The sequence below is a fragment of the Urocampus carinirostris genome, chromosome 2 (assembly GCF_059441175.1).
Source record: "Urocampus carinirostris isolate Australia breed hairy pipefish chromosome 2, RoL_Ucar_1.0, whole genome shotgun sequence".
Taxonomy (NCBI): Eukaryota; Metazoa; Chordata; class Actinopteri; order Syngnathiformes; family Syngnathidae; genus Urocampus; species Urocampus carinirostris.
Window position 1 is genome coordinate 19,417,622 of NC_142350.1, and position 22,529 is coordinate 19,440,150.

The 22,529-nt window shown below is 41.1% G+C and overlaps 1 protein-coding gene across 1 annotated transcript in view; it reads left to right on the forward strand.

Moving 5' to 3' along the window:
* efna3a (ephrin-A3a) overlaps nucleotides 1-20,994 on the forward strand; it is a 117,749-nt gene extending 96,755 nt beyond the window's left edge. The window contains exon 5 of the mRNA XM_088329273.1: nucleotides 20,784-20,994. Within this exon, the coding sequence (XP_088185399.1) occupies nucleotides 20,784-20,812 (29 nt within the window). The 3' untranslated portion in view covers nucleotides 20,813-20,994. The remainder of the gene's footprint in view (nucleotides 1-20,783) is intronic.
* The last annotated feature ends 1,535 nt before the right edge of the window (nucleotides 20,995-22,529 follow it).

The window sequence follows — 22,529 nt, forward strand, 5'->3', positions numbered from 1 at the left end:
GATCACCTGTGCCCGCTTATTTGGCGCCAACTGCTGCGGGCTCTGATCGGCTCCCTGTCCCTATTTAAACCCAGTCCTGTCAATCAACTGTTGTCAGTCCGTCTGTGAACCTCTGTTTTTACAAGGCAAGCCTTTTTCGACCCTGACACCCGCTTGTCCCATTTTTGCTCCCATTTGTCTCCGGCTACGACCCGTTTTGATCCCCACCACGTTTTTGGTCTCCCGTCCCCACTTACGACCCGTTTTTGATCCCGACCACGTCTCCTCTCTCGTCCCAGCTTACGAACCGTTTCTGACCCGACCACGTTTTTGCTCTCCCAGTCCCAGCCAATAAGTTTTTCTGTCCCTGACACCGCCATCGAGAGCGACTTGCTTCCCGCGTCCAGCCAACATCGGGCGCTGCCCTTCCTCTTTCTTTCACTAAAATTGTGAGAAAACGTTACTCGATTGGGTCTACCTTAGGTGCTGGTCGTGACAAAATTACTTAAAATAATTAAAATATTAAAATAAACTACTTGGATAACACAGAATAGGTTAATCTACAAAAAATAAAAAAATTAAAACATAATTTTTAAATTCTGCAAAATTGAAAAAGGTTCCTAAATAACAAGGGGACAAGTATTCTAAACACGATTAAGAACAGGAACTAAGAGATCTGTTCAATTGCCAGTACACAGCATCAATCCTGAATGGAATGGACATAAGCATAGAAAAATACAAAAAGAATGACCAATAACCCCCAACATATCACCACAAACATCAGCATCAAGAGCTTAAACTGTCACCAAATTTAAATATCTTGGAGCTGTCATATCAGGAGAGAGGTTAGAACTACAAATCATGGCCAGGGTATGTTAAACCACAGCCGTACTTGCCAGACTTAAATCCATCTGGAGAGACAAGAACATAGCAGTGAAATCAAAGATCAGACTCATAAAAGTGCTGGTTACTCCCATCTTCCTCTACGCTTGCGAGACATGGACACTCACAATAAAACTGGAAAGGGAATTCCAGGCCATGGAGATGCAATGGCTACAGGAATCTTCTAGTTATTAGCTACATAGTCTATGTGACAAACAAAACAGTGCAGAACATCATCAGGGGGTACATCGGACCCGACAAAGATCTGCTGTCTACTGTGCACAGACGGAAACTTGGTGAGGTCACATCACAATATCCTCAGGACTGACCAAAATAATTCTCCAGGCCACTGTCCAAGGGGGCAGGAGAGGAAAACTGAAAAAAAAACTGGGCCAACAAAATCATGGAATGGACTGGTGCCAGCTTTGCAACGGCCAAAACTCAGACCAGGAAACATCAGCAGTGGAAAAAGCTGTCCAGAGTTGCATCCCCAGTGGTACGACGACCGTGAAGAATCCTATAATACCTAGCTCATTTGCAAGAGATCCGTGATAGGCTTCAGATCCTGGATCGATTTGTGGAAACACCCAGGCCTGTGAACACAATATAGCGTCATCTAGGGGTCAAATATTACACAGTGTCCCTTCAATGTTGTCTTTTTGTAAGAGTTCGCGCTCAACCTGCGAAATTGACGTAAAATAGGCCGCGTGATGTAAACTACGTCTGCAATAATGAATCTGTCGTGATTACTGATGCGGGGCACCTGAGTCTACTCCGTTGGCGCCAACAGCCGCGGACACTGATTGGCTGCTTCTTCTTTTTTAAATCCCCGCTTTCCTGACAGCACTCGTCGGATCGTTTGTGAACTTATGCTACACTCTAGGCAAACTTTTGTAACTCTATCCTGCCCTGTTGTTCTGTTTGATTCCCGTTGACGACCTTTCTTCTGGATCCGTTTATGTTTTTGCTCCTCCGTCCTGGCCATCAACCTGTTTTTCCTCGCTCTCGACATTGCCTGCGCTCGACACGGAAGTGCCCAGCGATCTGCTACCCGTGACCGACGATCCCCAGCTCGTGGGTGCAAGTATAAATTATATAGTATAGTATATAAGAATATAGGATGACATTAACAAATCGTTTTTGAAAATGTCAGACTCATCGATAAATCGTAAGGATAATCGTCTTATTCATCGATGATTAAAATAATCTTTAGTTGCAGCCCTCATGTAAACACACATGAATACGCTTGTTTTCAAAAGTGTGAGCTCAAACCTGGAAAAGGCAGAGGCGTTTTGTCATGTTGGGAACCGAAGACGAGCGTGCACCCGCTAACCTGAAGTCGACGGAGGAGAGGGCGGGGGAAGGGAGTAGTAGTCTTCGTGCGCCAACGCGACCAACGGGAGCGCGAGTTTGGGAACGATATCCAAAAACGAAGTCTGGCAAATCCCTACTGTATGAATCCCGAGAGGGGGGGTGCACCTGCCTGCTTAGAAAGTGTAAAACGGGGGCGGGGGTCGGTGGGTCCCTCAGCCAAAAGGCTCTTTTGTCCCCGCTTTTCACGGGTTCTGCTCGCCTCCGATGACGGGCCCATTGTGGCAGTCTCGGCGTGGACTCGCGCCATTCAGAACTTCTGATAAAGCCCCCTTTCACAGGGGCGCTCGGAGCAAGAGGGGGGGGTCCGCAAAAGGCCAAAGAGGCGGCGAGCGGAATGTCCTCCGCGCCGGCATCCGCTGATCCGAGATGAGCGATGGCCGACGGAGCGAGGCGGACAGCCGGTCCCGTCTCTTCTGTCCTCTTCCGGCTTGTCGATTCGCACGCCGCCGCGGATATTTTTGAGAACTCGGGAATGAATGAGTTTTGACCTTTTTGTTTAAGCACGCAAAGTAGCGTTTGTGCGGATTAGTTTAAATGTCACGGTCGGAAATTCGATGTTATTGGATGGGATTTGTTTAATTCAGCTACTTTTGTTATGTTTGGAGCTGGGATTTCAAGTTGTAATGTACCGTATTTTCTTGACTATATGAGTTAGATCGGGAGGCCTCTCCTGCTACTGGTATCCATGGAAACCAGTACTATGTGTTTCATGTGGGGGAGCAAAACCATCCCCTTTTTTTCACTGTGCTTAAGGATCTAGTGTTGTTTGAATCTGATACTCATCATTTTGGAGCAAGAGAGTTTCCTCCAGTATCATTATAAGCCAATGCTGAAGTGACGCTTTACAATGAAAACAAATAGCGACCAGATGATGAAGGTGCTGTATCTGAGTCAAATCAGGGGAATTCTCCTGCTACTTGTATCTATGGAAAGCATAGTAAAGTATGTGTTTCATGGGGGGAGCAAACGTCTTCCCTTTTTTTCCCAGTAATTTAGGATCTAGTATATTATGGTAACAGCTAATCACTCAGATTTCCTCTTTAGTGTGCTTTTATGCTCTCTGATAATCACAATCACACACGCTTGATTAACGAACTAATGTTATGATAAGAGCTAATATATCGGTCTCTACCTGAATGTGATACTTCAATGTGATACTTCTGAATGTGATAGTTCAATGTAATATTCATTATTTTGGAACAGGAAGGTTTCCCCCCTAGTATAAGTATCGTCACATGCTGAGGTCCGGCTCATCCCGGACAAGCGGGATGACGCTTTACACCGAAAACAAAGAGCGACCAGATGATGTTGTTTCTGGCTCAAATCAGGAGACCTCCCCTGCTACAGGTAACCATGAAAACCAGTAGGATCTGTTTCATATGGGGCAGCAAACACCTACCCAAACAACAGGGCTGTAAAGGGATGGGGGCCAGAAGGCTATACTCGCACACCACCAGGAAGTGGTGGCCCTACAAGACTAGCAGTTAAGGAATCTGTGACCCATGAAAAAAACAAAAACCCCAAATAGGCCACAAATTCAAAAGTGGGCCTTCTAACTGTATATACCGGAAAATACGGTAGATACAATTGGAAATGCTTGCAGTAGTTATTCGTTTTCAGGACTACTAGGTTTCACGGTATACTGTTGCATTTTTGCAAGGATTGATCCGCCGGAAAACACGGCTGACCACAATCGCAAAACATTGTATGCAAAGGGAATCAAACCTAGGAAGCGGCAATGAGAGTGTCGAGACCTTACTGCAAGACCGCCAGTGATACAGTTATTGTACGAAAAGGCATTCTATTTATCTTATTATCACACTGTTTTTACTCACGGTACCAGTTAGAAAGTTTTCAAACTAAAGTGAGATTGAATAAGGCAATGGCATCCTATGAAATCTCCTTTGCATTTGTCCAATAGTAGAAAGAATAAACTATTCAATGACAAACCGTTTTTAGCATTTAGCCCGCGTTTTATGTTTACATCCAAACATAAGAAGCCAGTCAAAACTTCTTCCCCCACACCGGCATTCCTACGCTTAAATCGGAAATATCTACATCGTGGATCGTACTGCCTGTGATCCTCAGGGCATATATTGTATTTGCAACTTTTTTTAAGGTTTGTTATTTTATCCGTATTATTCTGACATTTCCGAACGCACTGTGTATTAATTATAAATTGATGGAAGCTCCGAGCGTTTTTCGGGCCCGGATGCAATTTTTGAGACGTTAGCGTTTCATTGGCAGTGGCACTCCCGGTCGCCGTTTCAGCCAAAAGCGATCTTACATAATTATGCATATTTATCTATTTATTGTGCGTAACCATGCAACTAAACCGAGCAGGGCTTTTTTTTATTATTCTCTAGCTCGAGGAGGCGGAAGAATACGATGCCTTTTACAAAAAAAAAAAAAAAAAAAACTTATGCGGACACACAAAAACGGACCGCAGCGGAATGTCAGCCAATGTTGGTGTTTTGAAAATCCTTTTTTTCCGTCCGTGCAATGTTCAAGGCCAAAACCTTACACGGAAAGTCAAGGACGCGAGGAAAGAGTGAGGCAGGAGAGATCCAAAAACCTATGTGTATGATTTGAAGCAGTGTTTATCAACTGGTGGCTCTGGACCCGAAAGTGGGTTTCAGACCCGTTTTCAGTGGGTGGCGGGACTTTGACTTGGCAAAATAATGCTAAAATGTAGAGAAAAACAAGGGTCAATACACTCCTTACACTAGATGGCGATTATGCCACGTTCGATCTCTTCTTTCTGTTCAGTCAAACAGCATGTTTTAGGAGACCCCATCTCATTTTATTGTGATTTTGTTGGTTTTATTTCCTTTTTCTGCCGATGATAATGGGTTTCACGAAGCTTAGTGATGAAGGGAAAGAAAAGTTGAAAACAGTGACAACAACGGCCAAGTCAAGGAAATAATCGCGAAATGCAAAGATGACGTACGAGTGTCTGACATTGAAGCGCTGCTGGAAGGTTTAAAAATTGTTTATTTTTAGCTATTTAATTCTATATGATGAATACATTGTTTTTAATGTTTTATTTTTTTGTACATGTTTATCTTTTTGATTTGTTTTACTAGCACTGAAAGGGGAAACCCTCCAATTTTGTTATGCTTGTATAATGACAATAAAGGTCATTCATTTATTCATTCATTCATTCATTCGTTTACCACAGCATTAAATAATTATCAATGTTTAGGTACACGCTTTATCAATATTGAATTTCTTTTGGTATGTGGTTATTTTAAAGCAGTTTTAGGGGGTACCTTACATGGGATGTAGGCTTATATGTGAGAAACATACAGTGGTGTTCAAAATAATAGCAGTGCAATGTGACTAACCAGAATATCTCTGGTTTTTAGTATATTTTTTATTGTTACATGCCAAACAAGTAACTAGTAGGTGCAGTAGATTCTCAGAAAACAAACAAGACCTAGCATTCATATAGGCACGCTCCGAAGGTTGTGCAATTGGGTAAATAGTTCAAAAGGGTTTGTTAAAAAAAAATGCAGTGTCTGCTGTTGACTGTACAAACTCAAAACTATTTTATTTTTGAAAAAAAAGGATGAAGCAACCCTAATATTTAATTGCATGACCACAGTTTTTTAGAACGGCTTCACATCTGTGTTCTATAGCGTCAAGCAACTTGTGGCACCTTTGAGTTGTTATTTCACTCCATGATTCATTTACATTTCTTAGTTTTGCTTCAAAAAAGCTTCATTGATATCACCCCACAAGTTTGGGCTGGTCACTCCATAACATTAATTTTATTGGTTTGGAAGCAACACCATTAGTACTTGAAGTCATTTTATTTTTTTCTGGACATTTTATTTGTGAAAAAAGCTAAAAATATTCTCCCATATCTTCTTTAAGCTGTGAGAATCCTTTCATTGGATACATTTGAAAAGTGGACATTTCTATTTTATTTTCATCAGGGTGAAATGGTTGGTCCTAAAGTCAGATCAGTTGAGAAGAAGAGCTTTTTGCAAAAGGGGTCCATTAATCTTACTCTACCGGCTCTAAATTTAGTTTCTCTAACGATGAAATGTGTCAGGCAGATTCAGCCCAACTATTTTTGGGTCAAAGCTTAGCGATGATGTCACGCGACGTTGGTCATTTGTGATGATTTACGAGCATGTGTTTGAAGATGCTTTAAGCTTCTATTCGCGTTAAAATATCTAGCGTTACCTTGGTTCATCGGTTGGTAGCAATGACAGGGTTGAGTACGGCGTAGCGTAACACGTGACCAAATAAGACTCCCCGTCCTATAAACGGCTACGCGCAGATAAAAAAATACATGCATAGGCTTGCCGAGCGCATATAGGAAGCACATATGGTTGGATGCTAAATCACAGTCGATGATCTCGGTTTTGACAAGCGGAGCGCGCTCCGCTTTGAACGCTAACATGTTTACCACATCTGTTAGGCCGGCGCAAACATGTCGGCCTGATCCGTCTCGAGTATTTTTGGGTCCGGGTGAAAAAGGGATGAAACGATCGCTGCGGAACAATACTGAAGGCTCTGTAGAAGCGCGGGGTTTAATCAAGCCAAGAAGCGAAAAAGTTAGGCAGCTCGACGGGTTGAGGTAGCAATTGGAGGGGACGACAAGAAGTGTTGAAATGTGTTGTTAGATATGTTCATGCACACAGCAAAAAACTATACCCTACTCATTGGAAGAGATCCGAGATGTGCTTCAGATCCTGTGGCGATTCGTGCGTTAGGAGCCAGGCAGTGAGCTAGACACTGTTAAACCCTTTGAAGAAAGGATGTGATGAGTTTTGTTTTAGCTTAAACTAAAGAAAATAACAAGACGGGATAATTTTCTTTGGTAGTGGTGTATTTTATGAGAAAGGTATTCGAATAGTCTAGCGGATAGGACACGATAATTGAAATGCCCAAAGTATTGTTTAACACTTTGAAGTAAGGACGTGGAAAGTTGATTTCAGATCAGGGTATGTTTTAATGGTGGTTTGTGCCCTTTAAGACATGTTTTGATTAAGGGCTATACAAATAAATGTGACTTGACTGAAATTGAACGATGTAGCCCTGTACTCCATTAAAAATACTCAGAGTAAAGCCAATGGACAGGATATGAACATGACATTTTAAAGAAAGGATCTGACCAGTACGGGTATCTCATGGCACAGGACAAGAAATGAAGATTGAATCTTATAGTGCTGCATTCTAACTATATGCGAAATTGATTCAAAACGGCTAATGGGATAAGACAGAAGACTGGCAACATGCAAAGAGGTGCTACATACTGTACATGTACCCTACCTTTAGTACAGGAAAAGACCAAATCAGAACTGCATTTTGAAAAAAATTAAACGTCTGCCGCGAAGCAGACAAAGTAACTGTCCGACATTGTGAAGAGGCGGCAGTAGCTCAGGAGGTAGAGCTATCGTTTTAGGATTAAGGGATCCCAGTTCGAATCCCGGCTTGTCCGTGTTGCATGTCGAAGTGTCCTTGGGTAAGACATTGAACCCCCAATTACCCACAATAAGCAGGTTAGCGCCTTACATGGCTGCACAGATCACGGCCGCTATTGGGAAATGTGAAGCACAATGTAAAGCGCTTTGGGAAGTCATTGACTTGAAAAGCGCTACATAAATGCAGATCATTTCATTTCATTTCAAGAAGGAGCTGAGCCAGAAGGAAATGCTCTTGATTTCCCGGTGATCTACAGTTCTACCTTCTTCTGTGGTCACGAACTGTGGGTCATGACCGAAAGGACTATATGAAATGAGTTTCCCCCACTGGGTGGCTGAGCTCTCCCTTAGAGAAGCTTGGTCACCCAGAAGGGACTCGATGTAGAGCCTCTTCTCTTCTGGATGATTCCTTCGAGAGGTGATCTGGACACGTCCCACTGGCAGGAGGCCCCAGAGACGACCCATGACACTCTGTAAAGGCTTTGTCTCTAGGCCGGGATCTCGTTATATGAGCCGGATGAAGTGGTTGGGGAAGGGAGCTCTGGGCTTCCCTGCTGAGGCCTTTGGCCCTGTGACCCCACCCCAAATAAGCGGAAGATAATGGATGGATGGATGGATGGATGGAATTTAGGCAGCATCAAATGGGTCAGGACATTTGGAGAGCAATAAGCAGCACCACCTTGTGAAGAAGGATAGGTCCTACTAAGTCCTGTAAAAATGGGGTGTGAAGCATTGACTGAGGCCTGGAAGGACAGGACATTGCTTGACAAAACATTCCTGCCATGTTTTATTTTCTACTCATTGTGTCTCGTTTCTTAGAGGGTCGTCCAGTCTCTCAAGCATCCCCTTTTCTTGTAGTGTAGTATTGCTCTATTAGTCACATCCCTTCTGTATATATCACTGGTCCCTCCCACCCTCCAAATGGAAACGCAGTTCGCAAAAAATTGCACATCAAGAATGCAACAGAAATGAAGAACGGGGCGGGAAGTCCGAGGTAGGAGGCTCCGAGTTTTAAGTACAAATACGGAACCGCAACGGGCTGACCACACTCTGAAAGACTATCATTTGAATTCTCCCAGAATAGCTCCATAAACCAGGCGGCCAGGAGGAGCCGAAATAACACGGACTCTGGAGCGGCGGCACGCAACGCGACAACACGACCGCACCAATAAGGACGTGATGCTCATGCACGTATAGATATAGCCTCCATAGTGCCTATGTTGGAGCGCTTAAGAGATACTTCGATACGGTATTTGAATTTGAACGAACCTTTATTGCTGTTTTCCAAGCACCGCACCTCCACAGCTTTGGAGTTTAACTGCTGAATTGAGTCCTAGTTGTACAAAAATATGATAATTAAAACTTTAGCAAAGTGCTTATATTAGCATTCAGTGCTGCTGTTAGCCAAAATGATAACGTTATGCCAGTAGTATCAGTAGTATTTTTGTATACCCCAAAATCTCAACATGATACATAAACAAAGTGTAAAAAGTATCTGAGACAGTGACGTGTGGTGAGGTTCGCGTCTGAGGCACAGTCAGTTTTACAAATAAGTGAACCCACATCTTATATATCATATAAATATAAATTGTAGCATGGATAAAAACCTTTTATTGTATGACCTTAGGGCGGCTCGGCAGCTCGGCGGCTTGGCGGCTGTGAGTTTAGCACGTCACAGTTCGGAGGTCCCGGGTTCAAATCCAGCTACCTGCATCCCAGGATGAATGTCTTTTCCAAATGATCCCTAGGTATGAGTGGACGTGTGAAGTTTTTCCGTCTCTTTGTGCCCTGTGATTGGGTGGAAACCAGATCAGTGTGTCCCCTGCCCAAAGTCTGCTGGGATGGGATACAGCACCGATCCACTCTCGTGAGGATAAGCGGTGCAGAAAATGGCAAGTGGATGTATTACCTTAACTTGGAAATGAAGTCTATGGTAATAAAACAAATTCTTTTGTTTGGGGATGAAAGTCCTTGCATCACTATCGCCCTATTCCATGAGGCAAGAGAACTGCGTGCCTTACTCTGTATATGCAGATGCCAAGCACAGCATTTTGTTACATACTGCTCCTTTTGACTAAAAGCATTGATACATAGGTAGTCTTTGATTATGAAAACAAGTACATTGCTTGACTTACTGTTAGCTTGCTAATTCTATCACAAATTCCATTGTTTGGGGCTGTGGAGTGAGGCAAATCAGAATCATTGGTTTAACTATTGCCCCCAGCCATGAGGCAAGAGAATTGCATGCTCCAATCAGCATCTTCATACGTTACATAATAATTAATTGATAATATGAATGATATCATGTGAAAATTTGGTGATTTTAGGAGAGAAAAATCACAAAATTGCAAGGTTAAATGAGAAAGAAATTTATATTTGGAATGTTATAAATCAATGATGAGACATCACCTGCCTCTCCTGACTGCACGTCAGAAACTCCAATACTGATATCATCTTATTATGCTAGTACTAGCATATTTTCACCTGCATTCGCTTGATCTCAGCGCGTCTGACAGTTGACGACCGAGGGCCCCCCGCATCCTTCGAATTTTTCATCCGAGGCCCCTTTTCTACAAACTTTCAGGCCAATATTTCCTTTTGTTTCCAGCTGTGGTCTTTTCAGTCCTCTTTGGGGTCATAAATCTGTTTCTATAAGCAATCATGGCACTTGTAAGAGAGGCTAATACTTCCTCAAACAGCTGAAAGCAATGAGCTCATGAGCTGTCCCTCGCACCCTGGCTGATTTATGACTTTGCGCCATCAGGGCGGCACATTGAAGGCTATGGAGGATATACAGCTTCGCTTATGTCAGCAGATTTTAGCCGCTTAGCCTTGAGACTAAAAAGGTTTTGCTCAAATGCAGGAGTATTAAATATTGAGTTTTGGTTTGCCTAATACAAAAAAATCATTTAGAAAGGAAGAACTTCTGAAACAACTTTAACCTCTGCTCTAGAGTTGGCCAAAACGTAAATGCAGGGTTTTTAGCTAATAGGCTTTTATGCCGTTTAAAGGGACAGTAAGGTTGAATTTGATTATGGTGTGTAATAACAGTCAAGATCTGTGTTTTTTGTCTAAATATGTCTTAGTCAGTTTCTGGTGGCTATTTAACAATCAGGAATCTGAAATTAAAGTAATTAGAGTATATGGGCATAAAAACATTCAATATTTAGGAAAAATATTTTGTTATGATTTTGTCATGCTGAGGTTTTTGAGTTTTTCTTTGGACTTGTGTAGGTTTTAGATCAGGGGATGGTACAATAATGGTCTTTGGTTTGCAATAATCTGTGGTCTGTGCAGCCTTTTGAGACTCCTTGTGATTATGGGCTATACGAATAAACATGACTTGACTTGACTTAACCATTTTTCTTTATTCAGGGTTGGTGCGGGTGTTTGAAATCCTTGAAAACGCTTCAATGTTAATGATGTGTTTCCAAGGATTGAAAAGTGCTTGAATTTTAGGTGAAGTAAATGCTTGAAATTGTTGCCATGTTTCTCAACAAGTCTGCTTTAAAATGACGTTCTCTGGTGGCTGTGCTTGGTCATTGCATTTCTTCTTCCCCTGTGATTAACTGCAGCAGGCATTAGTTTGTACCGTATTGTCCTATAATCCGCCATTCCCCCTTGCAGGTTGCCCCCAAGAGGACAGGTGCATGCTACACTTGAACTGGGAACTATGAAAGCCGTCCCAGTTAATATGTGCGAGACATGATGCATGTGAGAGAAATATCTGTGTTTTGTCTGTTTCAATTTTGTTTTTTGTTTTTTTGGTCGACTTGGTGTTAATTTGATTGTGAAAGGCATTATAAAAGTCTTCAAAAGTCTTAAAATGACCTTGCTCTGAGCTCTAAATGTCATGGTTGCCGATTCAGAGCACCTGTGACTGCTCAATTGGCGCCAACAGCCCTGAGAGCTGATTGGCTGATGAACTCCTTTTAAACCACCGGCTGTCAAGAGATCCCTGTCAGATCGTTATGCGAACCGTTGCTCCCAGCTCGGCAAGCTCTCACGTTCAGACTCTGTTCCTGCCCTGTTTTCTCTGCCTGATCCCCGTTGCCAACCTGTTTCCGGACCTGAATCTGCACCGTTCTGCCTTCCCGTTATCCGATCTGTTTTGCCCCGCTACCTGCCTGAACCCCGGGGCCGATCTCGTTTCCGAACTTGACACCGTCCTTGATCTCCCGTCCCGGCTAACGACTTGTATTTCCTGCCTGTCCTCGCTCGACACGGAAGTGCCACTTCCGCGTCTCCTGCTACTCTTGTCCGTCAACCATCGGATCGTGGAAGCAAGCCCTACTCTCCCTCTTTATTAATAAAAACTGAGAAAACGAGCGCTATTGGGTCCTGTGTCTGTAACTGGTCTGTGACAGTAAAAACCTTGAGCGAGTAGTCACTTGGAGCATCATTCTCCACAGGATGTGCTGAATTAAAATCTGTCTTTTCGATATTTCGTTAATATTGCTAATATAGTAGTAGTATTAAACTATATATTTGTATATATATATATATATATATATATATATATATATATATATATATATATATATATATATATATATATATATATATATATATATATATATATATATAATCTCATCTCATCTCATTAGCCGTACCGCTTATCCTCAGTAGGGTCGCGGGGGGCTGGAGCCCATCCCAGCAATCATCGGGCAGTGGGCAGGGGACACCCTGAACTGGTTGCTAGCCAATCGCAGGGCACACAGGGACAGACAACTCATTCGCTCATTCACACCTAGGGACAATTTGGACCGGCCAATTCACCTGAAATGCATGTCTTTGGAATGTGGGAGGAAACCGGAGTGCCCGGAGGAAACCCACGCAAGCACGGGGAGAACATACAAACTCCGCACAGAAAGTCTGGAGCTGGATTTGAACCCACGACAGGTTCCCATGACATGAACTGTGCTGCACAAGCGCTAACCACTGCGCCGCCGTGCTGCCCATATATATATATATATATATATATATATATATATATATATATATATATATATATATATATATATATATATATATATATATATATATATATATATATATATATATATATATATATATATATATATATATATATATATATATTTATGTATGTATACAGTGCATCCGGAAAGTATTCACAGCGCTTCACTTTTTCCACATTTTGTTATGTTAGAGCCTCATTCCAAATTGTATTAATTTAATCTCTTATCTCAAAATTCTACACAAAATACTCCATTATGACAATGTCAAAAAGTTTTTTTTTTTACTTTTTTTTTAATTTATTAAAAATAGAAAACTAAGAAATTACATTTACATAAGTATTCACAGCCTTTGCCATGAAGCTCAAAATTGAGCTCAGGTGCATCTTTTTTCCACTGATCATCCTTGAGACCTTTCCACAGCTTAATTGGAGTCCACCTGTAGTTGATTGGACATGGTTTGGAAAGGCACACACCTGTCTGTATAAGGTCCCACAGTTGAGTGTGCATGTCAGAGCACAAACACCAAGCATGAAGTCAAAAGAACTGTCTGTAGACCTGCGAGACAGGATTGTCTTGAGGCACAAATCTGGGAAAGGATTCAGAAAAATTTCTGCTGCTTTGAAGGTCCCACTGAGCACAGTGGCATCCATTATTCGTAAATGGAAGACATTTGGAAACACCAGGACTCTTCCTAGAGCTGGCCGGCCTTCTAAACTGAGCGATCGGGGAAGAAGGGCCTTAGTCAGGGAGGTGACCAAGAACCCGGTGGTCACTCTGTCAGAGCTCCAGCGTTCCTCTGTGGAGAGAGGAGAGCCTTCCAGAAGGACAACCATCTCTGCAGCAATCCACTAATCAGGCCTGTATGGTAGAGTGGCCAGACGAAAGCCACTCCTTAGTTAGAGGAACATGGAAGCCCGTCTGGAATTTGCCAAAAAGCACCTGAATGACTCTCAGACCATGAGAAACAAAATTCTCTGGTCTGATGAGACAAAGATTGAACTCTTTGGTGTGAATGCCAGGCGCCATGTTTGGAGGAAACCAGGCTTCAGAACCACTCCGTGAATGTCCTGGAGTGGCCCAGCCAGAGTCCAGACTTGATTCCAAAGAACATCTCTGGAGAGATCTGAAAATGGCTGTGCACAAACGTCTCCCATCCAACGTGATTGAGCTTGAGACTTATTGCAAAGAAGAATGGGCAAAACTGCCTAATGATAGGTGTGCTAAACTTGTGGGATCATATTCAAAAAGACTTGAGGCTGTATTTGCTGCCAAAGGTGGATCAACAAAGTATTAAGCAAAGACTGTGAATACTTATATAAAAGTGATTTCTTAGTTTTCTATGTGCCTCAAAAAAAGTAAAAAAAAAAAAAAAACTTTTTCACATTGTCATAATGGAGTATTTTGTGTAGAATTTTGAGATAAGAGATTAAATTAATACAATTTGGAATGAGGCTTTAACATAACAAAATGTGGAAAAAGTGAAGCGCTGTGAATACTTTCCAGATGCACTGTATATATAATATAGTAGTCTGTTTGTGACTTGTTGTGATAAAGGGCCTTACAAAGAAAGAGGACTTAAATTGGCTTGACTATGAAATGTGTAGTGCAAGGACTATATATCAATTACAGACATTTATTATTGGCCATGCCAGTGGTAGGCTTCATATATAATTTTTACCCAACGCTTACCTTTTTGTAAAGAGATTTGTCTCTAAAAAATATTAATCAGTGATTCACTCAAGTTAAAGCTCTGCAAAGCACATGATTCACGCAATATTTTTTCAAATAATGTTACTGGAGAAATTGGAAAATGCACTTTAAAATTCTTTAAAAAATTTGCGAATTTAAGAAAGTGTATGAACCCTGTGTCTATTCTTCTTATTTTAAGTGTCCACCAAACAAAAAACTCATCAGATTCCCACAAATATGGTCAAGGTTCCACTAAAATGCAATGAATTTGCTAGAAAATATATCATTTCCACTTGACTTCCTGTCATTTGATAACGAGTAACGCCTTCTAACATTTGTTATCTTTTCACATTAAAACCGAGTCACCGAGCTCTGCTCTTAACATGACATTCAATGTTTACACATCTAATCAAGCTCGTGCATATAGAGTACGTTTTCAACGCTGTGGGAAATATTTACTTTTCAACGCTTGGCTTCCTTTCACTTTCGACCGGATTTGCATCCAATCACACGTTTGGACGAATGCTTTGCGGGGGTTTGGAACCGGCGAAGGGGGTTTATAGGAAATGAGAGCTAGCGCGGCGACGCCGTTAGCCACGGCAGGTCAAGCGTAAGAAGTAGGTCAGCCGTCTATTCAAAGTAGGTTACGCGAGCGGGGGGGGTATTAAGTATACGTCGTCCTCATTAACAAACAATCATCATCATCCTGCCGCAAGACTTGAGATTTGTGTCGTTTTTAGGGCACAAGTGGTGTTGGGCGCGTTACTGGAAACAAATCAGTTGTTATTATTTATTTCATCTAAAGAGTTCTTGTGTAACACCCAAAAGTAGTGCGTTACTCTTAAAGTACCGTGTATACTCGCATTGAAGCCGACGCCCTAAAACGGCTTAGAAATAGTTGCAAAAGGGGAAAAGCCTGATCCCCTCTGCCATTGCCTTTCTAAACAACAGGCCCCGCTGACCCATCTCATCAGTCCGGCCTGATAGTCCTACTGTCATGTATGTCATTATGCTGTTTTTTGTGCAATTCTTATTCAAAGTCTGTTGTTTTTCCCAGGTACAGTCGGTGAAAGTAAATGTCTCTAGGGGGACCAATGAATTAAAATTAAATTTCATCAAAATAGAAGAAAAGGTGTGCACTACCTAGTGGAAGCAGTGAAATCTTGCAATCTTGAGATTTTGCAAACTTACACAGTCGAGACCCTCCATATCCATTTTGTCTTTAACTTTCAAACCACTCGAAGATTTTCTTCCCCGTTTCTGATTAATGCCCAAAGCGTTTTTTTTTCTTCCTCCAGGCATGGTGTATTGCAATTTTTTTTTAATTTTTTTTTTTTTTTTTCGAAAAAATAGGTTCGCCCTGTTGATTTCGTTATACCTGTATAAGCCAGACCCTCTACCTACGCGCTATGTTGTTGACACATATAACCAACCCATCCACACATTGTTATCAGTACAGTGCTTACCATTCACTACTGGTGACGCATAACCTAATACTTGCATATAAACTTCCCCCTGATACAGTATTTTGTTTTATAGTTGTAACCAGCCTATTTTGGGGAGTCCTCAAGTAACCCAGGATCCCCCCAAAATTACAGCACTTTAAAAGTGTCTTTTCCTCAATAAAGGACAGGATACGATATATGATGAAAAAAACACTAGATATTTTTAAAAAATAAGTAAAACAAAAATATGAACAATGCTGTGTCTGAAATACTCCACTGCCTTGAAAAGGTTTAGTCAATATGATTCCTGGCACTGCTATGTTGTAATTTTTTGTAGTATTTTTATAGTATTACTGTACTTTTAATTCATAGTATTTTGTAGTATTTCAACAGTAGAATTTTGTAGTATTTCTGCCATAATAGTAAAGGTATTAGTAGTAGTACTTTTGTATTTTTATTTCCGTAATAGTACTTTTGTAACATAGTATTACCGCAGCACTATTTTTGTAGCTTTTCTATAGTATATTTTTCTTATATATTATGTATTGTGTTTTCAAGTACTACATTTAATATTTAGTTTTGTAGTATATTTGTAGTATCTTGTAGTATTTCTGGAGTAGATTTTTTGTTGCAGACACACAATGGGACAATGGGGACAAAGTTGGCACCCCAAAAAACTTTTAAATTATTACTACTATATTTACTATTTTATATTTTGTCACTATGTATTGACCATTTTTGTTTGGCAGGCCGGATGAGAAAGCCTGACGGGCCGCATGTGGCCCATGAGCTGGAGTTTTTTGACCCCTGCTCTGGGTGCTCAGCACCACCAAAGCTCTGAACCTAAAGTTTCCCCTGGTTGTAAATATGTCTTATATGTCAGTATATATTGTAGGGAGAATATCTACATATTAATAGGGAGAAATTACACGTCAACAAACTGTGCTTGACAGGGCGCCACTGACTGTGTGCATAGCTGTGTTTTGTAGGTACATATAACAAGCCCACCCGCACATTGTTATCAGTAGTGTGCCTACCATTTGCTACTGGTGACGCACATCTACTACACACATCTAAACTGCCCCCTAGATGTCAGGATTTTATTTTATGTTTGTAAATATGGCTTGAATGTCAGTATATTTGGTAGGGAGAATATCAGAATATGAGTTGGGAGAAATTACACGTCAAGGTAATGTGTGCGTCACTGGAACTGTTCACAGTTATATTTTGTATGTACATAGAAGCAGCCTACAATCACATTTCTATCAGTATTTTGTTGATTGATGGGCAAAATGAAAACCGACATTGACTTTATAATAAACAATTATCATGATTATAATTCGTAATCTGCTATTAAAAATTAGCAGGGAAACACGCCATGTTGTAACAACCAGTTACAGTAGCGGTTAGCGTGAAAAGCAATGGCATTGTTCCTAAGTAACATGTTTCTCCCAACACTGTAAACTACTCTCATTTTTTTTCTTTTTCTCGGCACTCTTCTCCTGTTCGGCATCTTATCCGAGAGTTTGATTTTTCTCGCATCGGCTTAAGCGCCCCGAGCCAAAAGTGTTTGATTACAAGCAACGTGTCTCAATAGCTCAACATCACCTTGTTAAGAGCAAAATCAGGCTCGTTCGCCAGCCTGTCAAACGCACCCTTGATTTTGGATTGATTTGGCCATGGGTAGCTTGACAGCTCTCAAGGTAAAAAGATCATTTAATCATTACCCAATGACCCAAATGAGATGTAATGTTTCTACTTGACGTTTTCATTCAGGTTGGTTTGATTTTAAATTTGGAAAAGTCTTTATGTAAGACGCACCCCTATCTTTTTGTTAAGAATCTTAAGTGCTGACGTGTTCTTGAATACAGGCCTTCGTACACCATTTTAATGGCCAAATTTAAGCACTTTCTAGGGCACTTTCAAAACCAATTTCTCCAGTTCCATAAAAAGTAGAATTCCGGTGTAAATCATGTATTTTGCACAGCCACAACAAATATATCTGGATTTAAATATGTGATTTTAAATCTCACATGTGCTTTTATCAAGACATGAATTTTAGATCTTGAGAAAATGGTGACTGTATTTGTGGATTTGAACAATATGTGTTTAGATTCTTTTGAGACAAAGCTCTCTCCATAGAGGTGTTAAGGAAAAATGTAGCTAACTTTTTCAGTTGCAGGAAGTTCTAACCCATTACATTTTACCACTGGGAAATGCAACCTATATTTTTTGCCTGGCCCATAATAAATGTCGATAATCGATACACACTCCTTACAGTAAAACACATTTATGTAGCATGCAAATGTTTTCTTGGGTGCGACCCAAAGGGGTGATGGTGCTTCATGGGCCGACGCCATACAAACTAATGCCAGTTGTCCTCAATCACCAAAAAGAAATGCAAATGGCAACGTGAAGCCACCAGAGATCAGTGTTGAAGTCATTTTTAAGCAGACTTGTTGGCAACAATGTCAAGCATTTATAAGCACTTCAGCCCAAATTCAAGCACCTTTCAATCCTTGAAATCATAACGTAAAAATTCAAGCATTTTCAAGTACTTCAAGCATACAAAAACTGCGAATATGATATGATTACAATCATTTATTGACAACTAACTACAAGCTATTAGTCGGTGATGTTGGCTTTTACCTAGTAAATACAGTACTTGATCATTTCGTTTTTTTGAAAAAAAATTTAAAAAGTAATTTTTTTTCTACTATCTCTGCTTAAAGTTGCACAATCCTATAATCCAATAATTGAATAAGTGGAATTTGTTTATTTATTTGGGTCGCAGCTTGTCATCGGAATGGAATGGTGGGTCCTTAAGTCAGACCCGTTGAGGAAGCAGTGTGGGAAAAGACCCACAGCCTCAAATGTTGCAACCACCATATTTAATAGTGCAACCATTTGGTTTCCATATACTATTGACCACACAACTAATTAATTTCCTTACCAAGGTCACTCCATGGACAAAATAAGAAAAACATGTTTGGCAAGGCATGATTTGTAATCGGATGTGAATAAATCATTCGTCTGACAGCGGGGATGTTTTTTTGCGGGTCGCTTCTAGCTAAAAACACGTCGGGCATAATTAGATTTGATGTGACCGTGTCCTCGTAGCATAATCAGGGTGAAAGATGATTGTCAGGAGCCTATTACTAGACAGTAGTTCGAAAGTTCATCACTTTCTAATAGGGCACTAATTTTCGAACGGTTCGACTTCCCTAATGACAAGCTGTAACCCAAATCATGGAAACATTTCCACTTCTCAAAAATAAAGTAAAGTAGAGATAGTAGAATATATTCATTTTCAAAAACTAAATGACTAGCAAAATGAAAACGACTTTTAGTATCGTATATGCTCGCATATAAGCCTACATCACATACCCCCTGAAACTGGAGAAGGCCCCTCGGCTGCACCTGGGTTCCTGTCTTTTCGGTAAAGGACCTTCAGCCGTCCCGTTGCTGTGGTAATTTTTTTGTTTCTTTGGGCCCGCCTGATATCCGGCCTTTGAACTGAGGTTATTCTAGGGTCTGGTGCACCTCCTTCCGCCAGGGGCGCCGAACGGGTTTGGAACTGGGCACAGGTGTTTTCAATATCCACACACCTTTCCGTTATTATCTTTACCCTTTTTAAGGATATTTTGGACAGCACAACTTGTCGGGTCATGTTCATTCCACTCTCCATACCAGGTCTGTTTTGCTTTGTTTCCATTTTCTTGTTTGTACATTTTTAAGTGGTCTAGTTCCCACTTCTTAGTTTACTACTTTATTCCTTACAATTTCCATTTCCATTTTGGGTCTTTGATTCTGGTTTGGACTTTGTCTGGTTTTGTTTTATTTGGACATTGTGTTGCTTTGTGAACCATTGTTTGTTTGTTACTTTGTACTTCCTTTTGTTATTAAATGTCATCCCTCTTTTGGGGTACCCTTCCTCCAGTTCTACTTTTCCCACATGGGTCCATCTTCCCCAAAAACCTAACAATCAGTCTTCATTTGGATTCGCAAAGTGGCGGACTTTTCGGTGGCGTCCTTCAGTCAACCTCACCCCCTAAATTGACAAATAATGACTTTTGGAACATCTGTTCTCATTGATTTGACATGCGCTGACACAAAGCCACGGGCAATTTATAGTATTTTTTTGGTAGCGTAATCTCATTTGTGCCTTCTCTGGCATGGCAGTTTATTTTTTTTCAACAATTGGCCCGAGGGCTCTTCCGAGGGTAGGAACAAAACCACCATGTTTGAAAAGGCTTCATGCATAAAGTATGCTGTGTACAGAATAGTCTTTCCATTGTTCACATCGAGACAACGCTCACACAATTCGAGTCTAGTTTGTCATCTTGTGACCCGCATCAAATAGTTGAATCTGAACCCAGGCATTTACTTCTGACCCGCCTTAATTTGGAGGCAGTGTCTTGCGGCCGCCTGAGTTCTGTATTACACTGCGACTGTTTTGTTTGAAGAGTTAGTAACGCGGTCTCTTGCATGACACGGTCCCAGTGGCGAAAAGTGCCGACTCAGTAGAATTTTGCCGTCTTTTTGAATGTTTCAGATTTTTTGTCCATGTTTTTGTCCACAAAGGTCTGAAAATTCCATATACACATGCTTGGCATACTTGAGTTTGAAGTATTGGGGCATAAATCTGTCAGCATTAATTTTGGGGGGTAAATACTAGAGTTTTGGTGGCTTAGCTATGAAAATGACCAGTTTCTCCTGTCACCGTGAATTTGCGATGAAATGTCAATCCTAATACATAGGGTGTTCCAAAGGTTTTGGGCATATTTGAAGTGCCCATATATCCTTAACTATAAACGGCAGTAAGCTAAAAGTCGTGCCATTTTACAGCTAATTACATTCGTTTTTTTTATATAATATTTAATTTTGTATTTCATTTCAGACCCATTAATGGCGTCGACTTAACAAAAAAAGGCGTTTTGTGTGCTTGAGTTGGGAAAAATAGAATCAGGGATTGTTGTTAAATGTGGTTTTTGCAGAAATTTTGAGAGGAGCCAGAAGTTCATAGCCAGATGGGTGCTTTTGTCCATCTAAAAGAACCGGACGTCCCTCAACTTCAGAAGATGTGATTGAACAAGTTTCAACTCCTTTCCAGCGGAGACGTCTGAATGAATCAGAAGAGACGGTAGGGAACTTCAATGTCCTACAACAACTGTTTGGCGTCTCTTGAGATGACGACTGCACATGACGCCATTGTTCTTAGAAAGGGCAACACTCAATGGTGAGACGTACCCTGACATGCTGGAAAACTGTTCAAAAGATACATTTTGTTTTTAATTCTGTGCGCCTTATAAACCAGTTTCCCGTATATATTTATTATGTATCACAAAATACTATTTAGGGGGTTGCGCCTTGTAATTTGGAAACTATGGTAGTTGAAAGATTTAATTTCAAAGGCAACACATGTAAACATGAAAGTCGCTGACTACTCAGTGGGAACTCATAAAATTCCATAACGTATAAATATAAAGGGGTTGGCGCTGCTCATCTGTAAGTATGAAGCTTCTGGGAATGCTTTCAGTATGACAAATCACCGTTAGATGGCAGGAGTGGCTTCGATCAGATGTTTGCCCTCATATTAAGGAAGCCCAATTACCTAGTGTTGCTTCCTCTATTCGGCCAATAGGTATGTGTAGGCCGTCCCATCAGGCGAGTAGACATAGCAAAGCAGTATGCTTAGAGTTGCGCTATATGGAATACTAGTAATAGGCAGTAAAGTCTTCAACAAATCTTATTTCTTTTAAAAAAATACAAAGTCCCATCGTCATCGTATGGTCAGAGAGAGATGACGTTTCGTGGACGTCCGCAGGAACATGGTTCCCTGAGGGAACGCAGTCTCCATGGTGACCAAAATTTCGCCGCTAAAAAGTACTTGCAAAGTTCATCCATTGTTCATGCATCTGTTCAGTGTTCTTGCAATAAAATGTTATCTTGCAATCAAAGTGCCCACGTGTTTATGGAAATCCTTTTTTCAATACTGGATGTATCACAAATGCAAAAAAAAGGAATGAGAGTTCTGCTATAAATGCATCCTTTCACAAAAAAATGTTTTTACCGAAGTTTTCTTGGAATCATGTATTTTCAACTGTTTTTTCCAAAGGATGGTCTCTAATGGAAGATGAGGGTTCAAACTTTCTGACGGTTCCCTTACCTATATAGTGAACTCAATTTTCTTTAGGCCTTGTGTTGAAATAGCGAAAAAATGGCTCTCTTCCAATTTGAGAAAAATGTCTGGCGTTGAATGAATTCAACACAAAAGGAACTCAGCCTCTTTGGTTCAAAACAGGCATTTTAGGACATCTGTTGTGATATACAGGACATGACATTTTGGAAGCCGTTTGCGTTGGGTGAGGATCCGTTGTCTGAGCGGGCGTGCAGACAGACATTTGGACGTGCCAGGATGTGACCAAGAGAAAGTTGAAAACAAAGCAGGGAAGGGTGTGTGAGAGAGAGAGAGAGAGAGAGAGAGAGAGAGAGAACGGGGCCCCTGGCTTGACCACACTCCTGACACACTGGGGTCCCACTTCTTGCCAGCTGTACATTGTGGTTGCAAGCACCTATACTTATGCTCCCGATGAGGACATACTTGGCCTACGTGCACACTTTTGTGTCGCTGGTGCAGACGAAAGAGAAGAAAATCCTTGTCTGTGTTTGCTTTCCAATTTAGTGTCCTCGAAACTCCATTTCTGTCCTTTTCCCTCTCTGTGCCGCCTGAATGCCCAGGT